General features: G+C 42.5%; 1 protein-coding gene across 4 annotated transcripts in view; it reads left to right on the plus strand.

The window, feature by feature from the left end:
• The window catches only part of B4GALNT4 (beta-1,4-N-acetyl-galactosaminyltransferase 4), a 248877-nt gene that overhangs the window by 37589 nt on the left and 189084 nt on the right, over positions 1 to 22204 (plus strand). Inside the window, exon 1 of one of the 4 annotated variants that reach the window (XM_061609888.1) lies at positions 11936 to 12025. The exons of the other annotated variants lie outside the window; for them this stretch is intronic. Within the exon in view, the coding sequence (XP_061465872.1) occupies positions 11995 to 12025 (31 nt within the window). The 5' untranslated portion in view covers positions 11936 to 11994. Of the gene's footprint in view, positions 1 to 11935; positions 12026 to 22204 lie in introns of those variants that run through there. 4 annotated transcript variants of the gene reach the window in all.

The following is a 22204-nucleotide window of genomic DNA, read 5'->3' on the forward strand; positions in this document are numbered from 1 at the left end:
TCTGCATTAGAGATCAGAGTAAGATGATGGCAGACAAGGAGGAATTCAAATGGGTGATTAAAGTAACTAAGTAGCTGCTCTTCTACAGGAAGGTGATGTTTTCTGATACTATGTTTACATTTGGTTTGCTCAGTACTAAATAGAGCCACTGTGGGTCAGCAGATAACAATGAAACCAGGATTAAATTTATTCTCAGCTCCACAGTGCCTTGTGACCACTGAGTATGGCATTGTTCATGTTTAAACAATTGTTCAAAGCTTCACAAACTGGTTTATGAAGCTGTGAATGAGCATCATGGCTGCACATTCCTCCCTTGTTCCTTATATTCTCATTTTTGTGCAAAAATCCTGGTTTGCATTAAGCCACAGATCCCCATTACTTACCAGTTCTGCTTTGAGGTTGGTTAACAAACCAGGAAAATAGGTAACCGTCTATATTCAAGCCATGAACCTTATGCTGAAGCCAGTGCATGTTGTTGGAAGAGAGAAGCACATGGCCACATTGCATATTCATGACTTCATAAACCATGGTTTGCAAAGGTTTGGATTATTATCTGAATTTATTTATTTAATAACATTTATATACCTCTTGATTGTAACAAAATCTCTAAGCAGTTTACAAGAAATATTAAAACCATTAAGAACAGATAATTAAAATCATTTAAAATAAAATTAAAATCAGCAGTAATATAAAATAATAAAATACATCAGCATCTACGTGTCTGGATAGGCTTGCCTAAACAGAAATATTTTAAATGTGGCCAGCATCTTTCTGTCTGTAAAATGGAATACAACCTGATATACAGAATTATTGAATGTGTGAAAAGCATCTACACATTTCAAAGTGCTATATTAATGCTCTGTAATTGTTACAATACATGTATGCCAGAACATATCCCACCTGATCAAATCAGGATGTCTCCTGAAGATCTTTGCACACAAAAGCTTGGATCACCTGTTTCTTTTCTATACTATGCTTGCTTTAGGTGTAGCAATGACTTTGACAGGGGCATGGAGTGTTGGCAGACGGACATTTTCATGCACGATATACTGGAGAACTCAATGCTGAACAATTTCAGGTCACTGTTCAATTACTTCTGATATAATGTTCCCTATTTCTTGACATTCCTTCTCAAGGAAAGGTGCTGGATTGAATTTTGGTTCAACCTTTTTTGGGGATTTCACTCTAGAGCAGGGGTTCTCAAACCTCCTATCCCCGGGGCCCATTTGAGATGGCTAAAAATTACTGAGGCCCACCAGTGACAAAATAGCAGATGGAGGCAGAGTTTGGAAAAGTTAGCTGGCAATTGCTGCCCACATTTTCTACTGATATCTAAATTGCTAAATTCTTTGCCACAGCGTTTCCCTCATGATGATGAGTTCCATAGCTCAGCTTTTCTGAAGCTAAGTACAGACATGTGCTCTGTAGGTATTATGATAGCCTCCTCATTCTAGGCAGAATTAGCTTATCCAGAGGCTCTAAGTGGAAAAGATTTTTTTCTTTTATATTTTCTTATTTACATGCCCATATGCCTTTCAAAGGATTTTTACCCATCTCCTGTAATTTCTTCTCCTTTCACACTCAAAATGTAAATTTTGAGACATGATAGAAGTGTATAAAATTATGCATGGCATTGAGAAAGTGGATAGAGAAAAGTTCTTCTCCCTCTCTCATAATACTAGAACTCGTGGACATTCAAAGAAGCTGAATGTTGGAAGATTCAGGACAGACAAAAGGAAGTACTTCTTTACTCAGCGCATAGTTAAACTATGGAATTTGCTCCCACAGGATGCAGTAATGGCCACCAGCTTGGATGGCTTTAAAAGAAGATTAGACCAATTCATGGAGGACAGGGCTATCAATGGCTACTAGCCATGATGGCTGTGCTGTGCCACCCTAGTCAGAGGCAGCATGCTTCTGAAAACCAGTTGCCGGAAGCCTCAGGAGGGGAGAGTGTTCTTGCACTCGGGTCCTGTTTGCGGGCTTCCCCCAGGCACCTGGTTGGCCACTGTGAGAACAGGATGCTGGACTAGATGGGCCACTGGCCTGATCCAGCAGGCTCTTCTTATGTTCTTATGTTCTTAAATGTACTGCCTTCAAGTCGATTCCGACTTATGGCGACCCTATTAACATGGTTTTCATGAGGCTGAGAGGCAGTGACTGGCCCAAGGTCACCCAGTGAGCTTCATGGCTAGGTGGAGATTCGAACCCTGGTCTCCCAGGTCCTAGTCCAACACCTTAACCACTACACCACACTGGCTCAACCTGTTCCTTATTTGTCACCCTCACCGCCAGTTTCTTTCATCCTTCCTCCTTGATCCTTTTACATTCGTTTCTTCTACCTACGGGGGCATGGTGCAGCAGAGCTGCAGGGGGGACTTGCACAAGATCACGTGATCATGTGGATCATCCCCTGATCCACTGAGAAACTCTGCTGGGCAAAAGGCCAGGGTGGTAAAAACATTACCATAGAGGCGTATGTAGAGGTCTTACTCACTGGGAAGCCTGTTTGTGGAAGCCAGCACTTCCTGGACAGCTTGTGCATGCAGCTTCTGGTAGAGCCGGCGTTCAGCCAGGCTGACAACTCCCAAGCCAGAGGAGGTTCCCATGGGGCTTTCCGCCGGCTCCTCTTCCCCTGGCTCCCCAGCATTTGGATTGCTTTGTAAGTAAACACCACCCAAGTGAGTAAACATTCATAAGACTGAGCTATGACCTTACATTGAAAATAAGTTCCATTGAAAACAATGGGATTTAAGTTAAGTTATATTCTAAATTAAGTTAGGTTAGGTATGTTCAGTGGGCTTTAATCCTTATTGATTGTAGCAGGGGCAAAGTATTCAAGTCACCCCTTCCTTCATGCCATTGTCCCAGTTGGCCTGAGCAAACTACATGACAAATGCCATGTCTAGTTTGTCTCCCAGTAAGACCTTACCTTACTTATTTCCCTGCTGCCCCCAAACCAGAATCAACCTGCACTGAAGGTTTTATACTGAGGTAGTGATTATGCAGAGTCCACCCCTCTTACACTCTTGGGATGTCACCTGATGGCAGTGTGTTTTTAGTTACTGTGTACGATTTCTTTGTGAGCCGCCCTGCCTGCACCATTGTGGGGTAAAAGGGTGGCATAGCGATATTTTTAATAAATGAATAAAATGTGTAATCTGCAAAAAGCATCCTGTCTCCAGAAACTATTGCAGATGGCGACATAGCACAGCTGCTGAGCCATGTCACTCCTGTTGTATATTGGTGTGGGGTTTTTTTCCTCTTCAATTTGCACCATCTTTCCTTTGATGTTAGCTTATTTTTTTGGAAGGCTTCCTATGGTGTCTGTCACTAGTTATTTGTTGCACTTGGCTGTCATTCTCTGAGACAGCTGGAATAAGTGGTTGGAAACACCTCACTGACATACTTGGACAAGAATCTCTTGTCAGAGAAGAAGTTGCTCTAGAAAGAGCCTCCCAGCTGATCCCAGACGGGGGCAGCCACATCCCCTTAAGGGAGAAAGGCTCACAGTTTTGAGCAGGCACTGTATTTCTTGATGCGTCAAAGCTGTTTGGCTGTCACTCTGTCCTTGTCCCTCCTTGCTCACTTCAGAGAATTCTAAATGCACACTCCTGTGGGCCAGGGAAGGCAGACGCCGGTGGGGATATGAGGAATGGCTGAGAGGGGGCTTCTTACTCCCTTCTGATTTTGCTCTGCATTTTTGATAGTATAGTATTAACTGCAATCTATTGTGAAAGCAAATGGGTGACTACTTTCCTCTCATTCTAGTTCTGACCTGCAGTGTGATACTGATTTTTTTCTCGTTTAACACAGGGGTGGGTAATCTGAGGCCTAGGGGCCAAATGTGGCCCTCCAGGCCTCTCTATCTGGCCCTGGAACTCACTCTAGGCTGCGCTTCTCACAGGCGTTGCTTTGCACCCTGAGCATTTTTATATGGCTGTTAACATGGCACAAAAAAAAGTTTTCAAGACACACCTGAAAGTCAAAAGTGATGATGTCCACTGAATCTCTTGTGCAAGTCCCCCCTGCAGCTCTGCTGCACCATGCCCCGTAGGTAGAGTGTTCCACAGCATGGGACTGACAACACTAAATGCCCTACTTTCTGGTTGAGGACAGTTGGACCTCTGTAACATGGGGAACAAGTAAGAGCATTCCTCCGGATAATATCAATGACCGGGGTGGGATATAAGGGCTCAGGTGGTCCTTAAGATATTCTGCACCCAAATTGTTCAGGGCTTTGTATATCATGAACCTTGAACCTGGCCTGGTAGCATGTGGACAGCCAGTACAGATGTTTAAACAGAGGTGTCACATGCTGTCTGCCCCCATCAGCAGTCTAGCCGCTGCATTTTTTCTGAAATTCCTTAGTCAGTTCCATTATCCGACATATGTTTGCAATATGATCTCTGGTGCCTCTTCCTTTTCTGAATCCATCTTGGACATCTGGCATTTCTGGCTCCATATATGGTAACAGCTTTTGCTGTAAGGCAATATTTCGATAATTATTGCATTCTTTGGAATTGGGATGTATATTGAATGCTCCAGTCTGTGGGTCATTGTTTTCTTTTCCATATTTGTTGACACATTTTTGTCAAAATTAGGACAGATTCAGTCTCAGTAGCTTGTAGCAACCCCATTGGTATGCCATGTATTCCTCGTGATTTGTTTCTTCCAAGTATTTTAAGAGCGGCTTTCACCTCAAATTCTAAAATTTCTGGTTCTTCATCATACGGTTCCTCCATGAATGAATCTGTCATCATGGCATCTCTTTTATAGAGTTCTTCAGTGTATTGCTTCCATCTTCATTTTATTTCATCTCGGTCAGTCAGTGTGTTCCCCTGTTGATTATTCAACATCCCTACTCTTGGTTTGAATTTCCCTTTGATTTCTCTAATCTTTTGGAATAGGACTCTTGTTCTGCATTTTTTATTATCCTCTTCTGTTTCTGTATAATAATTATTGTAGTAGTTCTCTTTGTTCCTATGTACTAGTTGCTGTATTGTTGCATTTAAGGTTCTAACCGTGTTTCTCCTTTCACTTTTGCTTTCCTTTCACTTTTGCTTTAACCGTTTAAAAAGTTTCTTCAGTCATCCACTGAGTTTTTCTCTCTCTTTTTAATTAGAAGCATATTCTTTTTGCATTCTTCCCTGATAATGTCTCTGACTTCACTCCATAGATCTTCTGGTTCTCTATCAGCTAGGTTTAAAACCTCAAATCTGTTCCTTATTTGATCTTTATATTCTTCTGAGATGTTATTTAAATTGTATTTTGGCATTATGATTCCTTTAGCTTTACTCTGATTTTCGATATTACCAGTTCATGATCTGTACCACAGTCTGCTCCTGGTCTTGTTTTTGCAGAAAGTATGGACCTTCTCCATCTTCTACTTCCAATTATATAATCGATTTGATTCCTATATTGATCATTTGGTGATGTCCACGTGTGCAGTTGGCTTTTCAGTTGCTCGAAAAATGTGCATGCAAGAAACAAATTATTGGCTTCACAGAATTCAATAAGTCTCTCTCCTGCTTCTTTTCTGTCTCCTAAGCCCCATTTCCCCACAATTCCTAGTTCTTTTCTGTTCCCTACTTTTGCATTCCAGCCCCCCATGCTTCTCAGCACATCCTGTTTTGGTGTCTGATCAATTTCTTCCTGTACTTCTGCATAAAATCATTCTCTCCATTTTCTCTTCTGTGTTTGCTGTTGGAGCATAGACTTGGATGATGGTTATGTTGATAGGTTTCCCATTAAGTCTCATTGATGTCACTCGCTCAGACCTTGCATGATAGCTCCTAATTGCTTTTGCTACATCACTTCTCACTATTAGAGCAACTCCTTTCTTCCTAATTTCTCATTTCCTGCACAAAATATTTTGTAGTTGCCTGATTGAAAGTGTCCCATTCCCTTTCATTTTAATTCACTCACGCCAAGTATTGTAATATTGATATGTTTCATTTCTTGCTTGACAGTTTCTAACTTTCCCTGGTTCATGCTTCATGTACAACTCCGGACTCTCCTTTCGCATCTGTGCGCTTCAGTCTCTGGGCTTCCATTCAGCTTTGACCCAGTGGCGTCATTGGTCACAGCGCTACTTGTACTTGTTTGTTGTTCTTCCCCAGTAACTCAATGAGTGCCTTTTGACCTGGGGTTCTCATCTTCCAGCACTATCTCGTGTTGCATTCTGGATACTCTGTTCATAGGCTTTTCATGGTAAGAGGTATTCAGAGGTGGTTTACTATTGCCGTCCTCTGAGTCTGGATGCCTCTTAGTCTGGTGTCTCAGCTTTGACCATTCTGCCTTGGGTGGCCTTGCTAGGAGTCTAGTCTCTTGGTCTAGACTCCTGATGGCTTTGCTCTCGGCTTCGATACTTTCAAAACCCCTTACCACATTAAGGTGTGCATCCTAGAGGGAGTAAAGAATAAATGAAGGGGCAGAAACCTAAGCAATTATAGCTAAACCTTTGCGTAGTCAGGAAGCATTGCATGGGAACCATTGCCTGTCTGTACCATACCATCCAAACTGGAGGATGTGGCCTTATTGATCTCCAGTTCATCCTTCACTGTCTCTGTGCCATAGGAACCAGTGGTTACAGAGTAGGGCAATGGTTCTTTAAAACTACAGACAGCTTAGAGGGGGTAGAGCTAATAGGTTCAGAAGCCCTCAGCTATACTACTGAGGAAACGGCTCTTCCTGGATGAATCTTAGCCAGCACTAGCCACTGTGAGGTTTCTGGGGTACTGACAAGCTGTCTTTTGCCATGCCATGCCACCATGGTTGGAATCTGGCAGCACCAACCTTGACTGGACCTCTGGACTTGACCCTGTTCTTCAAGATTCAATCTCTGTATTATTGGTGAGTGCCCCAGCATCAACCTGGATTTCCCTGGGACCCTCAGCTAGGATAAGATAGGACAGTTGGTACTACTCTTGCATTTTCTTTTAAAGACTTTTTAAAAAGAAGGGCATTGGGCAAGTGAACACCTTATAATCTTTTATTTATTAATTAACTGAAATGCATCACCCACCCTTCCTCATAAATAATCTTGGGTGGGGTGCAGTGAAACTCAGATTAAAACAAGCACTAAGCAATTTCAATAACAAACAACGGGGGATATGTATCTGATTTAAGTGTCTGTGCATGTGGAACTTACTTCTGTGAACAGAATGTGACTTCAAACTTCTCACACTTCTCAGTGTTGCCCTTACAGAACTCAACAGGGAGGAAGATGGGGACAAAAACTTGAGTTGGCTCTGTCTGTGATTGACTCTGGTTCCACCTATCGTTTGGGCTGCCCCACTAGTCTTGTTGGCTACCAGCCACCTCTGGTGGGCACCAGTTTATAACCCTGTTTATTTTTCCAGTTGATCTTTTTGTTAGTGCAAAAGTGCTTTTCTACTATAATTTTGTAACATGAAATATAGGTATTTTATAGCACCAGAATGCTATATTTTTATTTTTTAAAAAATATTTCCAGTCACTGCCATTACACATATTGCTAAAATGAAGGTTCTGCATAATGTTTTTTTAAAAAATAATTTAAAAAGTTTGCATTACTACTACATCACTATTGCACCATAACACAAAAAATGGTTATGGCAAACAAAAGAACTAAAAACACTTTAAAACATCATAAAAACAGACTTTAAAATAATTAAAACCAAACATCTTTAAAACATTTTTAAAGCTTTAAAAACATCTTTTTTTAAAAAAAAAAAGTTTTAAAAACATATTAAAAAGCAACTCCCAGCACTGATGCAGACTGGGATAGGGTTTGTACTTAAAAGGCTTGTTGAAAGGGGAAGGTCTTCAGTAGGCGCTGGAAAGATAACAGAGATGCCTGTCTAATATTTAAGGGGAGGGAATTACAAAGGGCAGGTGCCACTACACTAAAGGTCTGTTTTCTATGTTGTGGAGAACAAGCCTCCTGGTAAGATGGTATCTGCAGGAAACCCTCACCTGCAGAGCGCAGTGATTGACTGGGTATATAAGAGATAAGATGGTCTTTCAGGTATCCTGGTCCCAAGCTGTATAGGGCTTTGTACATCAAAACTAAAACCTTGAACTTAGTCTGGTAGCTACTACATAGTCAGTGCAATTCTTTCAGCAGTGGGGTGACATGTTGGCGATGCCCTGCCCCAGTGAGCAGTCTTGCTGCCGCATTTTGCACCAGCTACAGCTTCCAGACCAACCTCAAGGGTAGCCCCACATAGAGCGCATTACAGTATACCGGCCTGGAGGTTAGCAGTGCATGGACATCAGTGATCACGCTATCCATGTCCAGAAATGGCTGGAGCTGTCTTAATAGCCGCAGTTGGTAAAAGGCACTCCTAGCCACTGAGGTCACATGGGCTTCTAGTGACAAAGATGGATCCAGGAAAACTAGACGGAAAAGGTACGCTGGATGGCTACTTGAAGATATGATGGTGGCAGAGAAGTGGGCCTTCTTTGCCACCCTCACTGCCGCACAGAAGGCAAGGTTATGATGTTTTACTCATGCCCGATCAGCCTGACAGCATGTCTTTCACCACTTGCGCTCTAGCGGTCGTTCAGCCTGTTTCATTGCCCTTAGCTCACTGGTGTCCCAAGGTGCAAACCGGGCTCCACAATGCCGGAGAGGGTGCTCGGGGGCAACCATGTCAAGAGCCCGATGCACCTAGCTGTTCCACAGTGTCACAAGGGCTTCTACAGGTATTATGGCATTATAGCACTATACCACTCTTTCATTTTATATCTCTCTCCAGAAAAGCATTTTAGTGCTAATTGAAAGATCAATTAAAGATATTAAACAGAGTCATAAAGCAGTGCCTGCTGCTAGGGTTATAGTGAATACGTGCTGAGCTTCAGATGGCCCTGCTTACAGCAGCTATATCATGCCCACTGGTGCAGACGAAAATAGAGAAGCAGCACAATAGTGTGAGAAGTCAGTTGCTATTCTGTTTGTAGCTTACAATGGAAAAGCAGTGGTGAAGTAGCGCTAGGAGCCATCTGTGCAGAAGCAGCCTTAATGTGAATTGGATTGTACACACAGTGTGCTGTCATTGCAGTTGTTGGCTCGCAGCTTGAAGAGCTTGTTTTTAATATTAATTTTTCTCTATGTGATTATATCCCCATATACGCAGTTGTAGGTTGAACTGAGCTGTGTGGGCTGAAGTGCAGGATTATTTACCATTTTTACCATTTATCGGGTTGCTGTAAACCGCCCAGAAAGCTTCGGCTATGAGACGGTATACAAGTGCAATCAATCAATCAATCAATCAATCAATCAATCAATCATATAGTCTGTCCTTCATGCTAAGGTTTGCTCACAGTGTTTCATTCAGGATGTTATCAGCAACATCAAGTGATGGTGGACACTCTAATCCACAGTTGCTACACCCTTTATATTCTATACCTCCCACTGGAAAGGTAGATTTAGTTTTGCTGTAGCAACTCTCAAACTATTATAGTTCATTAAGTTAAGCTTTGTAAATATAAATAAGTTCATAGACTGAATTAAAATATAGCTTACACTGTATTATTTCTAGTATGATGACAATAATCCCACACTTTCCCTTTATCCTGTTAGGTGTGGGCAACAGAATTGTAGAGACTTGAGTAAGTCTTTTTTCTGCCACCCCTTTACATTTTTGAATGGTCTTTTTCTGTTGTCATTTTGTGTGTTGCTTTATATGGCTGAAGATACGCTACTCACTCCAGTTTGTCAGATGTACCTGGAGCTGAAGTGCTTTCATGTGGCAAGAAGTTATAATTGACCCAACATAAGAGTAAAGGATCAGGGGACCTACTCTGTGGAGTTTTGGCAGAGAGCAGAATAAAGGCATTCTGCTTTTCAAAAACTCTGCAATGGGTCTTGGAAAGTGCAATGACTTCAGTGATTTACAACCGTTTTCAGGGGTGATATTTTACTGACCCTTTGCTAAACTGAAGGGCTCTTGAGATGTGATGTGAGGTTCTACCTAGACTCTTTCCTCATATCTTGATGGCCCTGATGCACTACAGTTAAAAGGATGCTTTGCCGCCTTAAACAGACCCTCACTGCAGAGGACACCCTTCACATACCAGGAGGGGAAGGTCTCAAAGATTTACTGAGGTGTAGGCAAAAAATACTGGAGAGGGGTGACAGCTGTCCAGTCTGTTAATCTTCCTTAACCTCATGCTCCTCCGATACAGGGGTCCTTACCCATCACAGAGTTAGAGATTGCAACTGTTCCTTTGGACAATGCAGAGAGCTCTCTGCGTGTTATGAAAGGATATCACTTGATTCAGAGCAGGAAGTTTTGTTTTTTTGTTTTTAAAATACATCTCTAGCTTAGTTGGGATATTGTGACTGCGGGAGATTTCAAAAGTTTGGTCAATCTCCACCTCCGTGCCCTCCCAATCCAGCGACAAGGATCAAAAACTTTCAGGATATATTTTGTGGGGGAGGGAGAATCTTACTCAGCTGTCTAGGTTACATGGGACCTCCTCATCCGAAAGATTTCTGATTCTGCAAAGGAGCAGTGTATTTGCCTTTTCCTTACTGCATCAGAAATTTTGGGGGTTATGAGACAAAGAGAGAAAGGCTTAATACCCCCCCCTTCCCTGTATTTCCATATCGGGCAAGCATTGGGTTCTATGCCTGCTTTGGGAATGCTTCTGTCTCTCTTCACCCTGGAAGCTGTGATTTTGGCCCAGATTCTGATGGTGGTAGTGCTCTGCCCTATCCCTAGCATAATTGCATTGTCCTGAGTCACTGAACATCTGCAGTAGCCTCACTCAGTGATATTTTACTACAGGGGCTCTTGCACCTATTCCTGTCTACTTTTTTGTTATGGGCAACTAAACATATTAGATTTGTGTTCTCTGTCACCTTATCCTAACTGTTTATTGGCTTATACTAATTTCCAGAGGGGTAGCTGTGTTAGTCTGTTGCAACAAAAGCAGCAAAGAGTTTTGTGGCACTTTTAAAGATGAACAAATTTATTATGACTTAAGCTTTCATGGACTACAGTCCATTTTGTCAGTTGGAGTAAGCTTCATTTTTACTGATCTTGAGAGTAAGAAGTCAAACTACAAAGTAGGATAAGATTTAAAGCTACACTATTTATAACATTTGTAAGTCACCCAAGACATAACATTTTCTGGGTAGCTTACAATAAATAAGTAAAAACAATCAAAACCATTAAAAAGGGTAAATACCACAAAATAGAACATGTTGCCACCCCCATAGTTAAAAGCAGAGGGCCAGACTACATCACACTAACCATATTTACTGGGAGTTCAGTCCAATTTGTGGTGGATCGGTGCCATTGATTCCTTCCTCTTTGAATGGGACTTGCATACATTTTCTTGGAAGAAAGATAGCTTGTAAGTAAGTTCCAGTGGAATCTGAGGATGCTCTTTAAAAAAAATGCATTCAGGATCAGATGTTTAGAATAGTTGTCTTGAGCCTGTAGTCTTCTAGAGACATACATAGCAATCCATACAACAGGTGCTGTAGGGCCCTCTTATTTCAGGGTCAGTAATTTATCTGTTCCCCCTCAGTAAAGGAGCTTGTTTTGTTAAACCCATTTGACAGAGGAACAACAAAAATGTGGCTTCTCTTCCCTTTGGAGCAGCAATATAGTGTTAAAATGATTTTGATATCCATTTGATTGTAACCAGGATTATTGAACTTCTCTTTTTATATTTCATTCTAAATATGTAATTCTTGTTCATGTTTGTGGTTGTCTGTATCACTTGGACTAAAAAGGTCCAAGGTTGATTTTTTAAAAAATAGCTTTTAGCCAAGACAAATAAAATGTGACCACCTGTTTTACTTAAACTCTTTAACTTTTGAATGGATTTATATTTTTTTAACAATGCATCAGTGTAGCTGATCATCTGTGTGCAAATTGGCAGAAGCACAAGTGTCTTCAGGTTTGGGCTATATCTGATTCTCTTCCCACTGAGAACTTTAGAAAGGTTGTCTGCATCTCTGACCTTGTGTGATACTCTTTATATTCCACTGTGATGTTGCCTTTGGCTGTGAGGATAAAACGAGGTAAGGATATATTGTAATCTGTCCTTGGAATAGGTTGTGAAAGAAATCACTTTTTCCCCTCTCTGCTAAATGAAGCTATTCCCAGATGTGCAAACCTGCAGAGAGACTGAATATTCTGTAAACGTGACAAGCACTGGAGATCTTCAGTGACTAAGGCAGAGATCATAATAGCTGCCTGCTGCTGTATTTGCATAATATGTGGAAACACAAAGGCTAGAGCTGTAATGAACAGTGGCGCAAAGAAAGCAGCAAGTCCTGGAGCCACGTATGCAATTAAGCAGACGTGCTTTGTGCTGTCAACTATGCACTTAGGATAGTGTGACCCCTTGCCTGCATTTAAATTTTAAATTATGCCTGTGTCTTAAATTATGCCTCTGCATGCTAATCTCCCTCCTTCTGCCTTCCCATAATGGTGACTAAGGCACACCCATGTATCTCACTCTGTGATAGGATTGCCAGATCCAAAACCTATACCTATTAAAGGATGGCACAGAGCTTTCCTCTAGTGTGTTTTTTCATAACACAGCACAACAGTGTCAGGAGAAACTACAGTTGGTGGCATATTCTCTTACATGAACCTCTTTAAGGTACAGGACTGGGTTGGTCAGTTCTTGGAATCAGGAGGAGGAAGACTTGGCTCTCCAGAGCAACATGCACCAACCATTCACATACCAATGGGTTCTGTGTCTTGCCATATCCACAGTTAGGTGGTGGAAGTACTTCAGCTCTGTCCTGTCTGTGGGTATATAGCAAGCAACTGTGCCAACCTGACAATAGCGTCTGGAGACATCTGGCAATGATGTCATTCAGCTTCATGAAGCTGCATTGAGGTGGAGGCCCCAAAGTGGATTCGCTGAAGTTAAAGGTGGATGTGGCCATTCTTCTGTAGAGAGTAGTTATTGGGGTTTGAAACTGCTGGTTGAAGAGAGAAGCTGGCTTTCTTGCTTAAGATAGGAGATCAGAGCCGCCCCTAGGCACTGGGAAGTGGGGCAGCCAGCCCCACGCTTTGGGGGGCCCTGCACTTGGTGGTGGTTTTTTTTTTTACTTTCTTCCCCCCTCCTCAGCCTCTTTGTTGGGGGCTCCGGCAGCTGCCGTTCCCTTGTTTGGGCTCACACATCTCCAGTGAGACGAGCCTTGCTGGGAGTCCACAGCTGTGGCTCTCCTTGCAACCTTTTCGCCCCTTTGCCGCCAGCTCCATTACTCTCAGGTGGCGGCGGCACTTGTATTTTTAGCAGCTTGACTGGGAGACCGTGGCTGAAAATACGAGCAGCTGCCGCCATCTGGAGCTTAAGGCTGCAAATAGGAGCTGCGCGTAAAAAGTAGCCGCAGCAGCTTCCAGGTGCTAAAATTACAAGCTGCCGCCGCCGCTCAAGTGATTTAGCTGTTCTCAGATGTGTTTCACGCTAGCCCTGTGCATCACTGTGCTGTATAATCAGTCCATCTCACTTAAAAAGTAAGAAACTGCAACCATTTGTTTCACTATCATTCTGTGAATACAAATATTTGATTTTCAGTTTGGAGAAAAAGAAATCACAGAAACAAAATGTTTCAGAAAGAACTTAATGCTGGCCTAGATGTTCTTCCTAAACCTGATGTTTCTATTGCAGTTAATATATCAATAGGAACAAAATTGACACCAGGTTCTTGAAATTCTAGTGACAATTCTATAGGCAAAACTTACCAATATTATGGCATGTGAGGATAAAGCATCACTGTGCTCTACTGAAAAGTATTTGCTACTGTCAAGTATTTTATTTGAATATGGGAAATCCAGGTGCAAACCCTAGCTCAGCCAAGAAAATATACCTTAGCAAAGTCACTTTCTCTTAGCCTTATTCCCACATCTGTCAAAACAGGGGCGCCAGTCACTATTTTCCAAAGGGAATAATGAAGATGATATGTAAATATTATTATTACATATATTCGTAAATAAAATCTCTCTCTCTCTCTCTCTCTCTCTCAATATATATATAGAGAGAGGGAAAGAATGTGGGGGGGGCAACTATGCTTTTGCCCCGGGCCCCACACATGCTAAGGGCAGGCCTGTAGGAGATACTGCAGTTTCAGCGAGCCACTGCCTGTTCTGATATTTTCCCTAACAGCTGAACCTATGACCTATTTTATTGCTGGAGATAAGAGATATTGTAGTATTAGTGAGGGTTTTTATTGTTCAGCTCACATGGCCAAAACAGTCTGGAATGTTGGAGTGCAAGAAAGAGCAGAAGAGTGGTATGCTGTGGTTGTTGAGTTAGATTTTTAAAAATAATATTTGTATTTATTTTAATCTTTAATACACTGCCTTGGGAATGCAGATTGGCCACTGAAGGGCTGGAAATGAATAAATAAATTAAATATACCAGAACACAATAAATTACTTGCTCCATAGGTGCATAAAAAACTGCTTTGTACCATGTCAGACTATTGGTCTATCTAGCACAGTATTGTCAACACTGACTGGCAGACGTTCTCTAGGTTTTCAGACAGCTGTCCTTCCCAGCCCCACCTGGAGATACCAGGGATTGAACCTGGGACCATTTGAATGCACAGGATGTGCTCCTTGAGCTAGAGTCCTTCACCTGTTGAGGGTGGAACAACAGCAAGGACGTTTATAATATGGTTGAAAATCTGCAGTCTTCAGTTCAGCAATTTAGGCTGCAATCCAACACATGTCTGCTCAGAAGTAAGCTCCATTGGGTTCAATGGGACTTTCTTCCAGGTAGGTAGGTATTAGATTGCAACCTGAAACAGGTATCTTGGATTCAAAGGTGTTCAGTAAACAACAATAAAAACACACATTGTGATAAATTGGGATCTTTCTAATTAGCTGAATGAAAATTGGCAAGAAGAACAGTTTGAAGATCTAGAGAGAGGGCACAAATAGAGTTCCCTGATAAGAGCAGACCAAAATATCAACATGCCTCAGCAGTGCCAGGGCCGATGAAAACAAGTTTTATATTCACATCAGTTGGAGTATTCCAGAAGGGAACTAAGCAGAGACGCTCCTAATCCCTCTGATATTTCCCCTAACAGTCGACTCTATGGCGTTTGCCACAGGAAATTGCATTGTGGGAGCTGCATCATTCGTAGCACCATCCCTTCTTCCTTGCCCATTTATGATACACAGTTGGAGAGCCTATAATGGAAACACTACCCATATTGGAAGGGAACAGCCCTACCTTAAAGCATCACCTAAAGTATTCTGTGAGGTTCCCGATTCAGATTGGGAGAATCTGCCATATTTTGGTGTAAACAATGTCAGAATGAAAAAAAAAAGTGTTTACTTTAACAGAGCAAAAAGTTTTATGTTTGGTAGTTGGAAGCTACCTGTGTTACTTTGGCAGCATGAGAGCCATAGCAGTGCTGCTCACTCCGGCACTGGCAGGGTAATGCAAGAAGCTTTTGCCTGTGTGAGAGGATCCCACCCAGCAACAATGCGAATGGTTCCTCCTGCATGGTCCCAGGCTTCTTGCATTGCTGTGGCAGCCTGGGGTGGAGAGGAGCTGCCAGATCTCAAACCTGAAGACTCTTCAGAGGAGGAGCAAGGGAGCAAGACCCGACAGCAGGTCTCCCCATTGCCTGTGAAGACCCAACTGACCTAGATACCCCTACTCCAGGACTGGAGGTTCCTACACCAGTTGCTTGGGTTCCTGACCAGCTCTCAGACCTCCCCCCCCCCAATTTCCCCTAGGGCCTCAGGAGCAGAAAAAGCAGTGATCCAGCCACGAACTTTAGAGTCATTACTCAGGGGCCTGGCTAGCTGCACATGAGGCTACTCAGGAGCAGAGGAAAGCACATGGAAGCACCTGCTCAGATCAGGGACTGGCTGAGAGCCAGGAAAGGGTGGAGAAGTTAGATCCTATATAAGCTCCTAGCCTGTGCTGCTTTATTGGTGACGCAACCGCTCTCGTCCAAGCGGTACCTCCCTGACCTGGGGAAATGGACAAGCCCCTGTGCTGCTGAGAAAATATAAGAACCGGGTCCTAGAAACATCTTTATTATTCTTGTTACACTGACAGAAATAGGCTGTCTTCCTGCTAAGGGGTGGAGAGAGTGAAGTGCGCTCTGGCCCCAGAATGCAAGTGCCAGACTTCTGACACTCACTTTATCATGCCTTTGTGGATGAGGCTGTAGGGCTGTCTAGCAAGGACTTGGATTAATTGGTGGCTCTGCTAAATGTCTAGAAAAGTATTTGATGTCTGCCAGCCAGTGAGATGCAGAGGTAATTATCCCTCCAACCCTCATGGCCTGCATTAGCCATACATCACTTCACTGTCATAACACTCTGAGGACTGTTTTTCATACATTGAAAGTGTGAGCCAAGAGGACATCTTTTTTTTTTCAATAGGCAAAATTGGTTGGTGGTGGGGTGAAATGACAATATCTCAATATTCTGAATGCATATGGAATCCTACTCCTGCTGGCCTTTTGAATATCAGGGCTTTGGCTGGGGAGCTGGAAAATTTGAGATGCTTTCTTTGTACGATGTATAATGAAACTGACAGTGTGTGTAAAGGTCGATCTGCACAACCATTACTATAATAGAAATCAGATCAAGTGCTGGAATTGGACCTGGGTTCAGATGAATTACCCAGCCATGAATTTGCTTGTGAGTTTTGGGAATGAATGTGTTCACCCATTAGTTTCCTGTTGGCACAATGAGAAAAAGGGTAGCTGTGTGGATGGATGAGATGAGATGAAAATCACTCTATTATACAGCCACAAGAATAGCTGTGTTCTATAGGCAGCATAGATTTTTCGCATTCTGCCATGTTATATTGAAAATAGCCCCTTGCCATTCTGCTGCTTCCCATAAGATCATTTCAAAACAAAATCTTGCAAAACTTTAGGTCTGAACTAAGAAACGCTTGCTTAACAACCGTCTAAGTTTTCATGATGGTACACAAAATGCTCAGAGAGAATCTAGAGTTCAAAGTGTAAAACCAGAGAAAAAGAATCCAGACTCCTATTGGGTTTTTTTTCCTCAGTGTCCTCATAATTTGTTGAAATTAATTAAAAATCAGCCATGTTCACAGAGCACCTGTAATCCTATTATTGACCTTGCCCCATACTCTGACCTTTATCTTCTGCAGTTTAAAAGTTAAAAAAAAAAACCTGGCTGATTTTTAATTAATTTAAGAATTTAACATTGGAGACTATAATAGTGCAGGCATACTCAGTAAGAACCAGATGTCAGTGTTCTAAAAGCCAGACTAACAGCTGCTTGGCTTGGCTAATCAGGTGGCCACACCCAAGCTAGCCATTTATTCCACTTTAAACAGTCATGGCTTCCCCAAAGAATCCTGGAAAGTGAAGTTTGTGAAGGGTTCTGAGAGTTGTTAGGAGAAGCCCTATTCCCCTGACAGAGCTCCAGTGGGCAGAGTGGTATAACAGTCAGCCCTTCTGGGAATTGTTGGTCTGTGAGGGGAATAGGGCATCTCCTAACAACTCTCAGCACCCTTCATAAACTACACTTCCCAGGATTTTTTTGGGGAAGCCATGACTATCTAAAGTGGAATAAAGTTCTGGTGTGGATGTGGCCAGGGACAGCTTTGGTTTAATTTAGGTGAGAACCACATGGGTTTTTATGGTGGGGGGAAACCCCAAAAATATACTGATACTGTTAACAATGTTTTCCTTTTGGAAAGGAAAGGGTCTTTTCCTCTGCCCAGTGCCCACCTACCCAATCTTCTTTCCTCCCTGCTCTCCCCTCTCCCTTTCCTCCCCTTCATAAGAACATAAGAAGAGCCTGCTGGATCAGGCCAGTGGCCCATCTAGTCCAGCATCCTGTTCTCACAGTGGCCAACCAGGTCCCTGGGGGAAGCCCGCAAGCAGGACCCGAGTGCAAGAACATTCTCCCCTCCTGAGGCTTCTGGTAACTGGTTTTCAGAAGCATGCTGCCTCTGACTAGGGTGGCACAGCACAGCCATCATGGCTAGTAGCCATTGATAGCCCTGTCCTCCATGAATTGGTCTAATCTTCTTTTAAAGCCATCCAAGCTGGTGGCCGTTACTGCATCTTGTGGGAGCAAATTCCATAGTTTGACTATGCACTGAGTAAAGAAGTACTTCCTTTTGTCTGTCCTGAATCTTCCAACATTCAGCTTCTTTGAATGTCCACAAGTTCTAGTATTATGAGAGAGGAAGAACTTTTCTCTATCCACTTTCTCAATGCCATGCATAATTTTATACACTTCTATCATGTCTCCTCTGACCCACCTTTTCTCTAAACTAAAAAGCCCCAAATGCTGCAACCTTTCCTCGTAAGGGAGTCACTCCATCCCCTTGATCATTCTGGTTGCCCTCTTCTGAACCTTTTCCAACTCTATAATATTCTTTTTGAGATGAGGCAACCAGAACTGTACACAGTATTCCAAATGTGGCCGCACCATAGATTATACAACGGCATGATGATATTGGCTGTTTTATTTTCAGTACCTTTCCTAATTATCCCTAGCATGGAATTTGCCTTTTTCACAGCTGCCGCACACTGGGTCGACATTTTCATCGTGCTGTCCACTACAACCCCGAGGTCTCTCTCCTGGTCAGTCACCGCCAGTTCAGACCCCATGAGCGTATATGTGAAATTAAGATTTTTTGCTCCAATATGCATAATTTTACACTTGTTTATATTGAATTGCATTTGCCATTTTCCCGCCCATTCACTCAGTTTGGAGAGGTCTTTTTGGAGCTCTTCGCAATCCCTTCCTTCCTCCCTCCTCCTCCCTTCCCCTCCCCCAAGTCAGTTTCACCTGTCCTAAGCATGATTGCACAGGAGTAAATCCCACTGAACTCCATAAGCATGCAAATTATCAAACCTACCCTTCTCCCCCCTCCTATCCCCTTCCCTTCCAATCCTCTCCCTTCTCCTTTTCCCCTCCCCTCTTTCCTCCCTCCCTCCCTCCCTCCTCCCCTCTTCTCTCCTCCTCCCTCCCTCTTCTCTTCAGGGTAATATTCTATTCTATTCCTCCCCCCCCCCGTGGTTAGTTTCATTTACCCTAAGCATGATTGCACAGGAGTAAATCCCACTGAACTCAATAAGCATGCAAATGATCAATCCATTCTCAACAAACTTGCACAGGATCCCATTTCTTACCTCCTGGATTAAAAAGCAGAGAAATTCACTAGCAGGCAAAAAACCCTTACAATGTAAGAATATGCCTATAGCCAACAGATATTTCTATCAAACTTTAAAAAGCAGAGAAATTGGGCAGCTATAGTGAATGCACCAGGGGAGCAGGACACCTGATCTCCTCTCTCTGAGATATTGTGCTGCCCTACAAATTGGTCAAAATGCAAACACAATTTAGGTTGGTCTTTCACAGTCCAATCTACTTGCTGTGTAGCTTGGAAGAATTGGTAACTTGTGCCTCTGAGCCTCTAGGCACCTTAAACCACAAGGTGTTTTTTTTTTTTTTACCTACTAGTGAATATATGCTCAGGGCAGTACTGGGGAAACAACTGCCCCTTATTTAGTTTCTCCTGTTGTGCATAGTTATAGAAATGTGTGATTGGATGTGATTACATTGTGCGAGTTTTCCCCTCCCCCTCCCCCCAAAATAGCAAGATGTAGAGTGATTGTGGACATGTGCAAAGTGTTACTCTCACACCACATATTTCCATAACAGCACATTATGTGTGGAGAGAAAAGAGAACTTGGAAGGAGGGCTGCCGTTTTGAGCTGTAAATCTAAGTTTGTCATCACAAACTACCCCTAACTATGATGCGTAAGTGGCAAAGATTTATTGTAAATATTTTAATTCCTCTGGACCAGTATGTGCTGTACAGTTTTAGTTCACACAAAAAGCAATATTTTGTCTAGTTTAGTGGCATTTTTTATTTTTGGAATGTATATGCCTCCTTTTCTAAAAACATTGCATAGGATGGATAACGGTTCTAAAACTAAATTAAAGGCACATCATTGAAATAAAATCAAACAATGGTAATAAAAAAAACGCACCCCTCTAATAAAGGAAAAATCCCCAATAATAAGGTACAGCTCAGTAAGATGAATTTGAAATTGTAGGATTCAGAACTAAAAGTTGAGACAAACTTGACAAAAAAAGCTTAAGAGTAAACCCAGAGATTAAGGCTACAATTCTATACGCAGTTATCCTGGTAGTAAGCTCCATTTCAGACAGTTGGGCTTGCTTCTGAATAAAGATGCATAAGATTGTGCTGTACATTGCTAATTCAGAACATGTGGGAAAGTGCTAACTGTGTGCCAGAAGCTACAAAGCAAAGATTTCATTGGGGAGACTGTTCTACAGCTTTGGCACCACAACAGAAGTCCTCAACAATTTGATCTTCCATGGATTAGGGATGCAGTTTATGAGAATGTGCTTTGGTTCTTGAACACGTGAACTTGCATCCTATTCCTCACACCATGCTGGGTGATATAGATGGGTTATAAACGGCCAGGATGGATCTCGGAGCTTGGCCACAAACATTCATAATTATCTTTGGGCTTAACTAGATGAGACATTGAAGAGTGTGTTTGGGTTTCTCCTCTTTCTCTTTAATATATTTTAATAACAGAAGAGGCTCCCCTGAATTGGATTGCTGCTATGGTACAAGGGGATAGATTTTTACCTCCCTACTCCACCCCCATACCACTATCCTGATTTAAATTCCACCACAGCTGTTCACACCATTAAGGAAAACATGCATATACCCCATGTTTATCCCAACAGGTCGAATAGCAATGGGGGTGGATTTGGATAAGTAAAACAGTGCAGGGGAAAGGATTAAAAATTGTGAATGGCCACATTCCTTTGGTAGGGTCATTTATGTGACACTGACACACATGCCTCTGGGCAGGTATTTTAAAAAGTTTTACATGTGAATCTCTTTTCTGCTTCTGTTTATCATTTTGATTAGCATGTTTAATGTACAAAGTCGCATAGATTCTTAATTATATTGTGTGTCTTGAACCGCTCTATGAGGCTGTCATTGCCAGTGGCTCTTGTGGATGAAGCCTGGCTTGTTCAGTACTCTAGTGAGTGAGCTATGATGGCTTTTCATATTTACTCCTTAAACAGGAAAGCAATGTCCAAACTTGTTGGAACAAAGATGTATCAGGATAGCTGAGTGGATGAATCTACTCATGAACACAGGAAGCATAAGCCTCCTTCTCCCTCATGGCCCTCTCCCTCTGAGAGGCTTATGTTTCCTGAGTGTGTGAGATGAAAAAACACAACCCCCTAGAAAAATGTCTTCCCTTTCCTGAATTGTGAACAGATATTTGGGGGAAGGGTTGGAACCCTACCATCTGATACACTGACTAGTACAGGGGCAGGGAACAGGATCTGGCTGGTGGGCTGGATCCTCAGTCCCCCCCCCCGTGTTGCAGACCATTTTGACCGGTGGATAAGGTCACGTAACTGTCAATCACTTTGCTGGTGTGGCTTGAGCTGTGCCTGCAGATGCTGTCTTGAATTCAAGCCAGTGATTCAGTGGAAGTATCAGAAACATGCTTAGAATGTGTTCCAAATTCTTCTTCATTTTAGCCATAGCTCAAAGTTTCCCATGCTTAACCTCATATATACTATCAGATGTGGGAAAGGTAGGCATGGTTTGCTTAAAATGGCCTAGTGGACAGGGCAGGCTTTGAATTTTGTGGGCCTCCTCAGGCCCACAGGCCAGAGGTTCCTCACTCCTGAACTAGAGAACAGTGAGTAAGTGAGCTTGCCATTTCTTAAACCACCCAAAGTATGCTCTTCTTCCCAATTGGGTTAGGGTTAGGGGAGGCTCAGGGAAAAGTTACCTCTTGTCTTGCTTGTCTTCAGGAACATCTGCCTCAGTGTTTCAGAATGTGAGCTGTTCTCATAACTGTTTGTCATTTTTACTGAACCATCACATTAAGAGGAAAAATAAATGGGCACTCTTACTTTTTTAATGGCAAAGAAAGAGGAGTTGCCTTGCATTTACAAGGTGAAAGGCAAGATGAATGGTGATAGTTGATTTCCTTCCGTATAAGCCAGGTTGACTCTTGGATGAGGCTTTATCATTGGAGCACATGAATATTTAGCAGACCTGTACAGACCTCTTTTTTACCAGAAAGTACTTGGACCCTGGCAGTGCAGGAAAAATAATATTCTGGCCTTGATTCTGGTAATTTGCCACTTCTTCCCTTCTATGATGGAAACATTTTGCAGAAAGCCCCAGAGAGCTGCCTCCTCTT

This window comes from Rhineura floridana, chromosome 2 (assembly GCF_030035675.1).
Source record: "Rhineura floridana isolate rRhiFlo1 chromosome 2, rRhiFlo1.hap2, whole genome shotgun sequence".
Lineage (NCBI taxonomy): Eukaryota > Metazoa > Chordata > Lepidosauria > Squamata > Rhineuridae > Rhineura > Rhineura floridana.